Below are 13072 nucleotides of genomic sequence, written 5' to 3'. Positions count from 1 at the left end.
TACTGATAAAGTTACTCAACAATTACACTCAAAATTACTTTGAATCTTTAATAGAGTTAGGGTCGAGTGAACACCTCTTCGACAGGGAACCCTTATTGACATTTTTGTCAAAATCTTGAAATTTATTTCATGTATCTAGTAAAATGGAAGTAGTATAGCGTTTTTCATTAATCTACGTTTATCGATGAAAATAAGTGTTCAAATCTCGTATTCCAAATGGTACAGAGTTAAAGTTCAACCACTTTGGAAGGCTCATTTTTCAACCGATTTGGTTAAATTTGAATTTTTTTGGAAAGGTACTGCAATGTCGAACCCGGCTGCTTCGGTCTTCATCGGTAATGAACCGGTTAAGTACCGATTTTTTGTATAATTTCATATCCCTCATTTTATTAATAAAGATTTCTTGGAAAATTTTGACATTAAATTGGTTGCTACACTTAGTCCCCGCATTAAGTTCTTCGGGATTATACTTATGCAATTTTGTCTACCATTAGGGGTAAATTTGTGAAATCATTTTTGAAATACGCCTGAATGTATATTACGTTGCGATGCGGGAAATTTAAAAACATTTTGCTACTTTTTCAGAATAATTTAATAATTAATTTAATAATTTTAATTTCTTTTATTAAGGTAAATCTTTTTAAAATAATCTAACCACTTATTGAAGAACTCTGGCCAAAAAGTACTGTTTGTTAATGCTTTTCGATGGTTTGCGATGCGTAATACTATTTCGCGCGTTTTTTTTCGGTCCCGAAAATGTGCATAATACCGGGACTGAGTGTATTTAGAATGTTTATTTCGGGAACTGGACTAAACCGCTAGTCTGAAGACCGTTTTAATCTTAGGCAGACTGGATCTTCCGATATGCCGTTGATTATTTGATTGTAATCATGGAATATAAGATAGGATAAGTCGCCTATTTTACGTCGAGTAATAAGGGTAACCATAATCAGTAACCACCAGAAGCATCCAGGGATTCGAAGTTTGACAGAACAATTCTGAATAATAGCATTTGCACCTTCATTGTTACCATACATCCGGATCGCATTCAGGGTTACCCCTGCTTTCCGTGAGCTTCTTTTTAATTTTAGAGCCTAAGAATGATCTAAAGGCCGGATCCCGGTCAAAATCCCGAACGCCAAAATCCCGAACGCCAAAATCCCGAAAGCCAAATCCTGAATTCTTAAAAGTGTCATAGCTACTTACGATTGCACCCGCGCTTTCTGGAGGCAAAGGGAAATCTTCTGTGTCTTGGAAAATTATTCTAAACATTTCCCCTATATAATTTCATCTCTTTCAGGATTTTGAACATTCTCGATTTTGGCTTTCGGGATTTTGGACTTTTCGGGATTTTGGCGTCCGAGATTTTGGCTTTCGGGATTTTGGCTTTCGGGATTTTGGCTTTCGGGATTTTGGCTGCCACTACTAAAGGCCATAAGGGCATTTGGAAATGGCTTAAAAATTATCCTCAAATGCTAGAATTAATGAAAATGGAGTTTTCAGGAATCAGACACTGACTGAGAGAAATCCGAAAAAGTCAAAATAACATTCCGAAAATGTTAATTTTACCCTGCAGTTTGATCCGAAATCGGTGTAAATATTATGCTTATGCTTTTTTAGTCTATTATGGGTTAAAGTTACCCTTTTTTCATGTTGGTTTTACCCTCAAAAGGTGTAAAATTAACATTAAATAATGTTGATAATTTTTACACCCGAAAATTGTAAGAGTTATGACGAAAGCCTCTTTTTTTCTCAGTGGATCAGAGTATTCATTCATACTATCCCTCTCTAATTCCACTTCTACGCGGTGAGCCCTGTAGGAGAATTCTGTAACGATATGACAATGTCATATGACAAAATTTCGTGGTAAATTTTGGAGCAGGACAACACTAAAGTCCAGTGTGCATCGGATTGCCATTGGTAACTGATATGAATCGGATTTTCGATTAATTTACTCGATTTTATCAAATAAAAGTTTTAAATTAGTCATACGACATTGTCATACTGTTAAAGAATTAACCTACTGGACTCCAATCGAAATTTTCGGTTAAAGACTGAGGAAGAAGTATCTTTGTCTTGGTGATCTGAACTATATTTCTCAGACTTCGGCGGACGAGGATTTGTGGCTATGGTTAAGTGGTCACAAGAGGGTAGTGTGCGGAAGAGCGAGCATTTTACTTGCCCACGGATAGCCCCAAATTGTGTAAATAGTTTCAATGAAACGAGCATGATTTTTTTTACTACTCATTGTAATCGTCACATTATCAAATATATCCTTAAATTTTCTAAATAAATTATGTCTCTTTTAATTAAAAACATTTTAGTATCATAAACCTGGTTTTAAAAGAAAATCTAAAAATTATTTAGTATACAAAACTGATAATTACACATATATATTGAAACAGACAATTTTCAATGTAAATAAATGAAGCTCAGTAAATAAGATTTTAACAAGCCTGGGGCATATTTTTCGCACTTATATCCCCTTTTAGCCCAACAAATGGGTCTAGTTGTATCATAAAGTTAAATTCTGGGGGAACAGATGTCTATTGGCTCGTTTTCTCTGCATCTAGGTCTGGGGGATTGTTAAACGAACATTCGATTTTACTCTAGCCCGTTGTTTTTTATCTTCCATATCTCCAATCCTCCGAGACCATGTGCAAACAATGAAAGAATGTCAATAAATCTGACTAGCCATGTTATCTTTTTTTCCCTCAGGTGAGGATGGTGTCTCAGGGAGCTCAGACAAATGGGATGAATGGTCGGACTAAATTGACGAAGAGTCTGTCAGAGGCAGCGACGAGGCAGCATGGGATGGGCATTTCACCAACATCACCATTGGATGTGCCACAATCACCTGGTGATCATGAACCTCTGCATCGGACGCAATCAGAGGAACCACCTCGGTCACCCTTCAGCCTGACAACACCATCCATTGGCCATATGCAGGTCGACATGCTATCCCGAACATCATCCAGACAGAGCCAGATTGAGACATCCAGGAGTGATATATTTTCATCGGAGAACATCTTCACGCACTCGAGGAATCACTCACAGGACAGTGCAGTTACGTCCAAGGCGTCTCAGGATAGCATTTCGATGGTATTTGAACCACCAGCTGTTCGTCAAACAGGTCAGCTCGAGCCTGTTCATCAGCAATGGGATGGAAGCTATGCCTATGAGACTCATAGCCTGCCCAGGAGGGCATGCATTCACTACAGAGGAGAGGAACGTACAAGTACTCTGCCAAGAAGGGAACACCAGCATCATCCCTGTGGGCATGTCACGATAGGAAGCACTGAGATGCTGAATGGAGGTGTTGTTCCTGAGAGTATCCTCAAGGGAAGAAGGACTTCTGTTGCCAGGGATAGTTCCACAGAATCCAATGCCCCATCCGAGCGCCTTTCACGCCGAATGTCTTCATACACACCCACCCAGGATGCTCATATTCAGCTCCGAAGAGCTTCTCATCATGTCATCTCGCCGGAAATCCATTCTCTATCCCGGAGAAGTTCATCCAGACCACCCACGACTTCGGAAGAACTCTGCTCTACATGCGAATCAGAGAGTGACTCAAAGACTGATCGCGAAGAGAAGGAGATTTTCATAGATTTCAAACCCAACATTTCACCAATTAGTAGTCCTTTGGCCAGGAAAAAGCGCCTCCAAAAAACTCTATCAGAGGGAGAGATTCTTTTAAAACGCCGCGGAAGTGCTGTGGAAGCTATGGGAGCTATGTCGGCAAGTGATGAGGATCTCAATACCCAGTTGGAGAGGGAAGCAGCTAAAGAGCAATATCACTATCGAAGTTCTCCTATCAAGGATGAGGGAATCTGCAATAAACAGAATCTGTTGACCATTCCTCAGACTACTGCTGAGAAAACTCTCCGTTATACTAAGGAATCCTTCAGGAAGAGATCGATCAGCCTGGAGGATCCAACTGTGCAGGAAGCTGGAACTTCTGGAACTGGAACAGCTAAATCCACACCCCCTTCGCCTTGTCCTGATGAACTCTCTGTCCACGGTCAGTCGGCTTTCCCATCTTCGGATTCTATTGCTGCTGACCTTACGTCAAGGGATCATTCTGATGGTATTTGGAATGAATCCCAAATCACAGTTCTTACGAATGAGCAGAGGTAAGACTATTTATCTGAATATCCGAATTTGATTTCTAATACCTTCGGCACTTCCTTCTCTTTCCTTCTCAAAAGATTTACATAAAGTCTATCCAACTCTTTCGGTCTCAAAATTGGACTGATCTAAATTTAATTTGGTCTGATGTTCAAAAGAAGAAGAACAGCGCCAAAGGGTAGGATAGACATTTGCAAAGTTTTTAAGAAAGAGAGAATTCGAATTTCGACTTCATGAAATTTTCCTAATTTAAAAAGTGTGCCGGAACCATAATAATTAGAATGACAGAACTCGTGAATTCTAGAATTCTAGGACATCACAACTTCATATGACCGCTACTAGAGGCGCTAAATTTAGAAAACTGCCTAGAGTTCCAAACAAAAAGCAAAATTGGCCAAATGATTGTTGTTTGTAAATTTTTTTATGCTTATTCCGCCTGATTAGAAGAGGAGAAAGTGTTTCAGATTAAAACGAAATTGTGTGTTGTACGAGGCAATTGATTCTGTTCTTAACTAATTTTCTGGTTATACACAGACGATTACCGGAATGAATAGAGGATAATCTTTATCTATGTTTTTTCTTAGGTTCCGGTTAAAATCCCGAAAGCCAAAATTTCAAAAAGCTAAAATCCCGAAAAGTCAAATTACCGAAAGGGCCAAAATCCATAAAAGCCAAATTCGCGAATGGTCCAAAATTTAGAAAAGCCAAATTCGCGAATGGTCCAAAATCCAGAAAAGCCAAATTCGCGAATGGTCCAAAATCCCGAAAGCTGAAATCCCGAAAGCCCAAATCCCGAAAAGTCAAAATTATGAAAGCTAAAATTCCGAAAAGCCAAAATTCCAAATAATCAAATTCCCGAAAAACAAAATCCTGAAAGCGAAAATCTCGAAAATCCAAAAAACCGAAATCACGAAAATCATTATCCCGAATTCGTAAAAGTTTTACTTCAACGCTCGTTAAGCAATGTGAATTTTCTGTATTTTGGGACAATATATTCTACACATTATCCTCCATTTAATTTCGTCCCAATCAGGATTTTGACTATTCGGAATTTTGGTTTCCAGGATTTTGACTTTTCTGGACCTTACCTCTGTGGGATTTTGGCTTTTGTAATTTTTGTTTTCGGAACTCTGGCGTTCGGGATTTTGGCTTTTCGGGATTTTGAGAGTTAGACAATCTCTTAAATTTAATTGTGGAAGAAGGCATAAAGGCCTGTATATCGTTTATATTTAACGCTTTTCCATAGTGTGTAGTCTTGTTTGGAAAATCTAATTAAATTCCTCCGCTTTTAGTCAGACGAAGTCTTCCGTTCAAGTGAAGTTAGATCATGATATGAATTTCACATACCACAAGCTAAAACAAGTTTACAAAATGATTTCACAGATAACTTTCAACTGAAAATTATATATTAATAATTTGCTATTAAAATATTTCAAACAATTTCCTCGTGAAATTTCAAAGTGAATTTGAAAAACAAAATGTCTTGGAAAATTCAAGTTGAAAGTTTTTGTTGCACCCAATTAAAAGTCTTTGGTATTGTGCGAAAAACTTTTCTTCTAGATTTAATGCAATAAAGGCAGAATAAGTTAAACTATTACAGAGAAATTCATCAGTATAATGCTTGGAGCCTTATTGAAGATTACTTGGAGTAAACTTTAAATGAGATATTTATTTGACTAAGAATGTGAATGAGATGTTGGAATCAATGATTTCTTCCTTTTGTCTTTTTAGTCCATCGGATTCTGGACCATCCCTCCTTACACCGACTTCACGGAGAAAAAATCTCATACTTCAGCATCAGCAGAGGAGTTCCATGGACACGGAGGCTCTGGATCTGGAACAGGAAACCGATCAGGTGAGTGGGGCTTATCAGGATTCTAAGAATGCCGCTTTGTTGCACAACAAATGACGACAAAGTGTTTTTCTAGTCAAACAGTGTTCTGTGCCACAAATTTGTCGAGAAGCTCCATTGAATTTAAAAGTTCCATAGACGAACCACGAGACGTGAGCTTAGTGGTGTCCAAACTTTTGCACACTCACAAGGAGCTTTAACACTGCAAAGAGACAAAGGCACGATACAAGCGAGAAAGAGTTTTCTCCACTAACTTATGGTTAAGGCAAGGGTCTAAGCATTATATATGGCATAGCAATTTTAATAAATGAAAAATTTTAAAAGCGTAACTTCCACCACAACATTCCAGCCAAAACCACATCATACAGATGGCAAAGTTTCGTGGTTTATGGGCAACTTTTTTTGCTGAAGAAGAGCGCCTTTCCTGAAATATATACCTATAATATACGATGCAAATTTATCTGAGACTTTCAAGAAAAGTGAAGTCTGAAAATGTATTTCGAAAAATTTACATTTAATTGGGATAGGGCTGTTCTATTGATTTTTTCTTTGCAAACTATTATTTGTCACTCAAGAAATTAAAAAAAAATACTCAGGGGAAGACTTTCAGGCTTTGCATATAGGCTTTTTTCCCCAAATTCATCCCACTTTAATGAGTCTGACCTCCATGGGAATCTATTTTAATAGTTAGTCTTAAGTCATAAATTTCCTGAAAAATTAGGTCTGGGTCTGATTCTTTAAAAGAAAAATACAAAATGTTCAAAGCCAAGCTCCTTGGAAGCCTTCCCTTATAACACACAAAATTAAATAATGTAATTTCATTATATTTAGCTCATATATCTACAAAGTTATTCCGTTTGTATTAAAAAAAACCGAAACCAGAGGCCCATCAAGCCTAATAAAAAATTAAGATATTTTTCACTTTTCCTTGTAAAAATTTTGCAGCTATTGCACCGCGACTTAAACAAATTTCCTCGTAGTTCTTGCATTATTTCGGCGAAAATTATTAAATATGTATTTTTAGATAGCTTTTAATGCACGATTTTGAAATATCTCAGGCTGATAAGTCAATTCTCTTTAGGAAAAAACTTGCCAATAGTCTTCAGTGCATCTATGCAAAAAACGTATGGAAAAATGAAATGTTGAAAAGCCCCTGCCGAAGCATTATCACATATATTTTTAAAACAAAATTAATGTATTTATTACTCTAAAATACCATTATGCAATTAATGAATCAGAATCCTGTATTTCAGCTATTTATTTTATTGATTTTTGTTATTTGTCATTCATTTGTACTAAAAACTTAGTTGCTTAATCATTTTAGGATTTTTCTAGAAATTAATAGAGCTATTTTACGAAAATAGCTATGATTATAGAATAAAAAATTTAGAGTAATTGCGCTATTCCAGTAAGAAATGAACATATTATATTTTTAGCACTTTACTCTTCTGAAGTGCTTCTGTATTATCGACCTCTCTTTGTATTTGTTTCTGTCTCGAATGTTGTCTCCGGTTTTTGCCATGTTCTAAAACCCTCAAATAGTCATGACAGTAGCCATTACAAAAAAAAAGTAGATTATGTAGAGGGAAGTGGGGCACATTTGAAAGTGGAGTACCTTTGAAATTGGGACTTTTCATCTATATTTAAATAAAATTTAGTCTTATTGTGATTTAATTTAGGTGGACATAGTGATTGGGAAGCTAAATTACATTACGATGTGGCTCAGTTCCACTTAAATATAGAAGAAGAATCCCAATTTCAAAGGTACCCCACTTTTAAAGGTGCCCCACTTCCCCCTACACTCTTAGAAAAGTTTAGACGTGATTACTAATGAAAATTAGTTGTTCGTGCGATTATTATCAAATCTATTTAAAATGGTTCTTATATTCTTAAAACATTATACTCATAATAAATTTATTAGTAGTGAGAATATAAGACAATATTTACGTGGATAAGTTGCGGCAATTATTTCATAATGCTTTCATACAATTATATTTGCTTGTGTTAATTAAATGAAATCATTATCCCAACTAATATTGGTCACTAATTCCTTTTAGTTCTCACAACCAATGTAAATAGATGGGCCTATATTTTCATAAAGTTATGACTACTTTTCCAATAGTAAAGAGTAATTTTTATTTTAGTAATGCGTTGAAGCTCTTTCGAATTTTAAGCAACTAATAAGAAATATGCATCACAATGAATGCTATATAGTAACCACAACTAATATGATATAGTTATTACAGCCAATAAGATGGGTATCAACCCCATTTATTTAGTAATTGGAACTAATATGTTATAGTACCCATTACTATTTTTATTTAGTTGTGATAACTAAATGAAAAGGATACTTTAACTAACTGTGGTCAACTATTTCATTTAGTTACCCAAACTAAATATATAGTTGGGTCTATATTTACTATATTTTATAGTTCTAATAACTGCATATGAGCTTGTACGAACTAATTTTTTCTAAGAGTGATGAAGACTTGAGAACAGTAAAATGATCAAAAAAGACATGTTCGTTTCTCTTGGAATAGCATCATTAGACAGTTCAATGACTAATAACTGTAATCATAAGCCTAATATTCGATTATTTCAAAACTGAGTAGGGGGAAGTGGGGCACCTTTGAAATTGCGATTGTTCTCCTATGTTCAAGTGGAACTATTCCATATCATAATGTAATTTAGTTTCTCAATATGTTTCTGCAGCTAAATTATATCACGATAAGTCTCAATTTCATTTAAAAATAGGTGAAAAATCCCAATTTCAATGGTGCCCCACTTTAAAAAGTGCTCCACTTCCCCCTATACGTCCATTAGACAGATAGGGCTAGGAATGAGATATTACAGCAGAGGTTAATGTGTCAGTCGGTGAGAGTTAGAGTCTTAAAATATTAGTCGTGGTATGAGGAGGCTATTCTAAACTGCTTCTCCATGGGTATCGTTATTTTAAATTAAATGTCTTATCACGTTACAAAAAATTCACTAAAATAAACAGTAATAATGGTACTATTCCAATGAAAAATTAAAAAAGAGAAATCTTTCTTCTGACACTTTCTTAGTACATGATTTTCCTCGTGTTATTCTGCATAAACAATCTTTCTTTGTATTGCTATCTGTTACGACTATTTGGTGATTTTAGAACACGATAAGAACTGGGGAAAACAATCGTGACAGGAACCAACAAAAAGTGAAGCCGATAACGCAAGATATAACATGCGTTTTTTTTTGAGTTTAAAATTCGCCCGAAATTGTCACTCTGTGTAATGGGGAATTTGGGAATTGTCCCGTATTTGTGTGTTGGTATTTGTGCAAATCTCGGGAGGGGAAAGTGGATAAATGCCCACTCTTCCTCTGCTGAGGGGCTTTTTGGTGATAAGTCTTTGATCGGTGCACTGGTGTTTTTTGTGTTGTCTGGTGAAAGTGCAGTGGGAGAATCTGCCCATGGGGTTCCATGGATTGGGGCATCCCGACGAAGGAAGGCTACGATCGGGCTGTGGTTCTCTTAAACATCTGTGCCATGCCCGTCTACGGCTGTTCGTCCCGAAGACTGCAATGGAGCCTCGTTATTGCCACTGTGCTTCTCGTGCTTTTCACTTGGAAGTGGCAATTTCCACCGACAGATGGGCCCCAACGAGATCACCCTCCGGAGGGACGGTTCTTCGCCACCGAGGGAGGACTGCTGCCCCTTAGGGGGATATCTTCGAAGGAGCACCGCACCACCATCCCCTGATCTTCCCCGAGAAAAAGGAGAGGGGAGCCAAGCATTTAAGGCAGGAAGAGTCTCAAAAAGGCCATCAGAGAAGATACCCGGAATCCGGGCTGGTTAATCCGGGGAATGGAAGACTTTTCCCAACCTGCACAGTGAGCTTGATTTGTGTTGCGTGTTCTATCCTTGCCACCTTTGTTGATTAATCTAACGTATCTCGGTTACTTTCGGATTCGGATATTATAAAGTTAAAATTTCATTCTTAATATTAAAAAGTTTTTCTTAAATATATCCACTCTATAAAATGTTAAATAAATAAATTTTTTCTTCTAAATAAAATCACTATAAAGAGCCCTTGAGAACAGCCATGTACTAAAAAGAAATGCGTGGGAGAGAGATTTCTCTTTTTCATTTTTCATTGGAACAACACCATAATAGATTTTAAGAACGTAATACACCTGCAATTTACTGAGCAACACTATTTGAATTTAGTACAAGCGAAAGTAGCAATCAGCATTAAGATGGACTATAGTACATTCATGGCTGTGTTATCAAATCGGCTTAAATCTTTTACGGATTTCAGTATTATCTGGATTAATTAAATATTTAATACCCTGAAATATTGTAATTTAATTGCTTTAAATACTCTAGCTAATCATATTGTGATGAATCAAAAAAAGAGATATATCCAGGATCTTTAAAAGTGCTATTTTCCTTTGGTAAAAATTTTTATTTAATTTAATTAATTAATTTAAAGTTAAACAAAAATTATGCAGAGGAAATTTGCTAATTTTCCAATTTTCAAGATGTTTTTGCATAAAGCGATAACAGAGCTACTGCATAAGAATACAGAGTACATTAAGACAGTGCTAAAGTCTGAAAGCGGATGTACTAAAACAATCAAGTATAATAAATTATAATTTCGATATGGTTCTTTTATAGACACTATTCCCTCTTCGTATTTTAAAAATCAATAAAATATCTGGCATAAGTTATTACAAAGGAGACAAATTAAAAATCTAAAAAGGAAAATTAAGATTTTAGAACAGAAAAGTACTAAATTAATCTTACATAAGTGATTAAAATTTTACTTTATAATTGTGTAATTTTACAAAAATAAGCAATTTCAACGAAAAACCTTCAGTGCGTATTTAGTACATGAACGTAGGGGATAGTCCCCGTACTTCGTATGATCCCAAGCTTCGTAATGATTAAAGTTTTCTTATGTTTCACAATACATATAAAAATGTTAAAAATGATTTTGAAAAATCAAATGTAATTGTGAAATAAAATTCATTGAAAATTGTTCAAACGAAACGGACGCAATTTTTACTTAGCTCTGCCAACTGACTGAACCAAACTAATTTATAACCTTGCTACGTCCCCAACAATTGGTCCTGCTTCATAATGATTAAAGTTTTCTTATGTTTCACAATAAATATAACTCATCGCACCCATATTTTAAAAACCAACGGAAAGTGCCCAGAGTGTTTAAAATATATTGTGGAGTCACATTTGTTATTCATAAATATAATATTCAGAATTTAATACGTATGTGAGCTCTTTCCTCTACTGAAACAAACTAGAACATTTCATTCCGATTTAATTACCATGTCTTTGACAATTTCCAGACCGACACGTATGGGAAACTGAGATATCTTAAAAATGGATATTTTGCTCTAGAAAATGCGCAAGATATATAAAAAAAAAATAAATGAAATGCGTTTAATGAGTACTAAAATCTATTCAACTATATATAAACTTAAAAGCTTTAGTTTGATCTTATGAACTCTTACATGGTCCTTTAATTGGATGAAAAATTGACACATTTAGACCATGTATCAAGATTGTACGTCAGAGAAATTTGGAATCGAAAGCTCTCAAGTCCATTTAAATTTTATGTCATTAACATAACTTTGTAGCCTTGTTCTGAATTTTCATGAGGCCTTCAAAGAAAATTCATGTCCACAATTTACCTCATTCTCCTGTTCTTAACTATTTTGTTCATAATTGAGGGTGGTGTAGTCGGAAATTATCTATTACGGAGCTCGTATAAACTTATATAGAAAGTTTGAGGGATGGGAACTTGTCTAGACTGTCATCCTTGATGACTATATATAGTAGATAGATAAGGCTGTATAGTGGTGATATTTAAGGAGAACGTCGATGAGTAAACTCAAGAGTATTTGGCCCCAAAATGTGGATATTCAATCCCAAAAGAATGTGCCCAAAATGTACTTGGCTTCCTGGATGGATGTCAGTGAAATACGATCCTGAAGGCATCTACCCATCCCATTTTTCTGTGGCTTCAGAACACATTTTCCTGCAAATTTATACAGTGGAGCTGCCCCCCATTCCCATAAGCACTTGCTTTCTCAATCGATTGACCATTGATGAGTATACGAGAGATTTTATTCATGGAATCCCCGTAGTTTCTACGCAAGTCACGCCTCAAAGGTGTTCCACATGGACCTATACTCATTTCTTTTGCCACTTTCCTGGGGGGACCATCATTAGTCAAGTTGCGATACACACCACTGAATCGCCAAAATAAATCGAAATTGCTTCACAGGAAACCATCTCAAATTGCCAAATTGCTTTCTGCTAGGTGTTAATGTCCTAGACTTCACAGCTCTGTGAAAATTACTATTGTTGAGATTTTTCGTGTTGAGATTTTCCATGTTGCAAACACATTGACATAGGACTAATTTATAGAAAATTCGAGTGAAAGTTGTTGCATCAAGTGTTGTATTACATATACTGAAAATTTTTATTTCTTAAATTGTATTTGAAGAAGTTAAAAATTTAAAAGAGAGCTAATTTTTGAGAGATATTTAAAAAATTTAAAATATTTAAGAAAAATTAGTCAATTTGATGAATAAACAAATTCAGGAATTTAACCAAGTGTCTCACGGAAAATTAGTTTTATAAATTAAATCTGAGCTAATGTACTGCTTTCTTGTGAGAGTTAAATGGTAAAAAGTAGCTTATAATTTAAAAAAAAATCATTGGAATTAGTGCAACAATATGGTAACAACCTGACGATCCGAGGAGTACTGTCGATCGCTGGTGCTCTTCCCTTATACAAAAAAGAAAATTTATATTACGTAGTAACAAAATAAAATGTGGTCAGAAAAGAATGTCTGTAACACAAATAGATATAGCTTAGTAAGAAAATCGCTTTTTTATTCAGTTAACTAAAAACTAATTTGTTCAGAAAATAAACCAATTTGGTCAGTTGGCCAATTGGTCGACTTTAATTTATAAGACAATCGATTTTGGTTCGTTAATGGATTAGTTTTCAATCAGTTGAAAAAATCGAATTTGGTCAGCAGACATAGCATTTTTTCAAATCGCTTATTGAGCATAAAGTTAAA

At 35.4% G+C, this 13072-nt stretch overlaps 1 protein-coding gene across 1 annotated transcript in view; it reads left to right on the top strand.

The window, feature by feature from the left end:
* Window positions 1–13072, top strand: part of LOC129808306 (mucin-12) — a 56400-nt gene that overhangs the window by 24272 nt on the left and 19056 nt on the right. Inside the window, exons 7-8 of the mRNA XM_055858144.1 lie at window positions 2719–4136; window positions 5863–5986. Coding sequence (XP_055714119.1) covers window positions 2719–4136; window positions 5863–5986 — 1542 coding nt within the window. The remainder of the gene's footprint in view (window positions 1–2718; window positions 4137–5862; window positions 5987–13072) is intronic.

This window comes from Phlebotomus papatasi, chromosome 3 (assembly GCF_024763615.1).
Source record: "Phlebotomus papatasi isolate M1 chromosome 3, Ppap_2.1, whole genome shotgun sequence".
NCBI classification, from domain to species: Eukaryota; Metazoa; Arthropoda; class Insecta; order Diptera; family Psychodidae; genus Phlebotomus; species Phlebotomus papatasi.
This window is presented reverse-complemented; position numbering and strand designations above follow the sequence as displayed.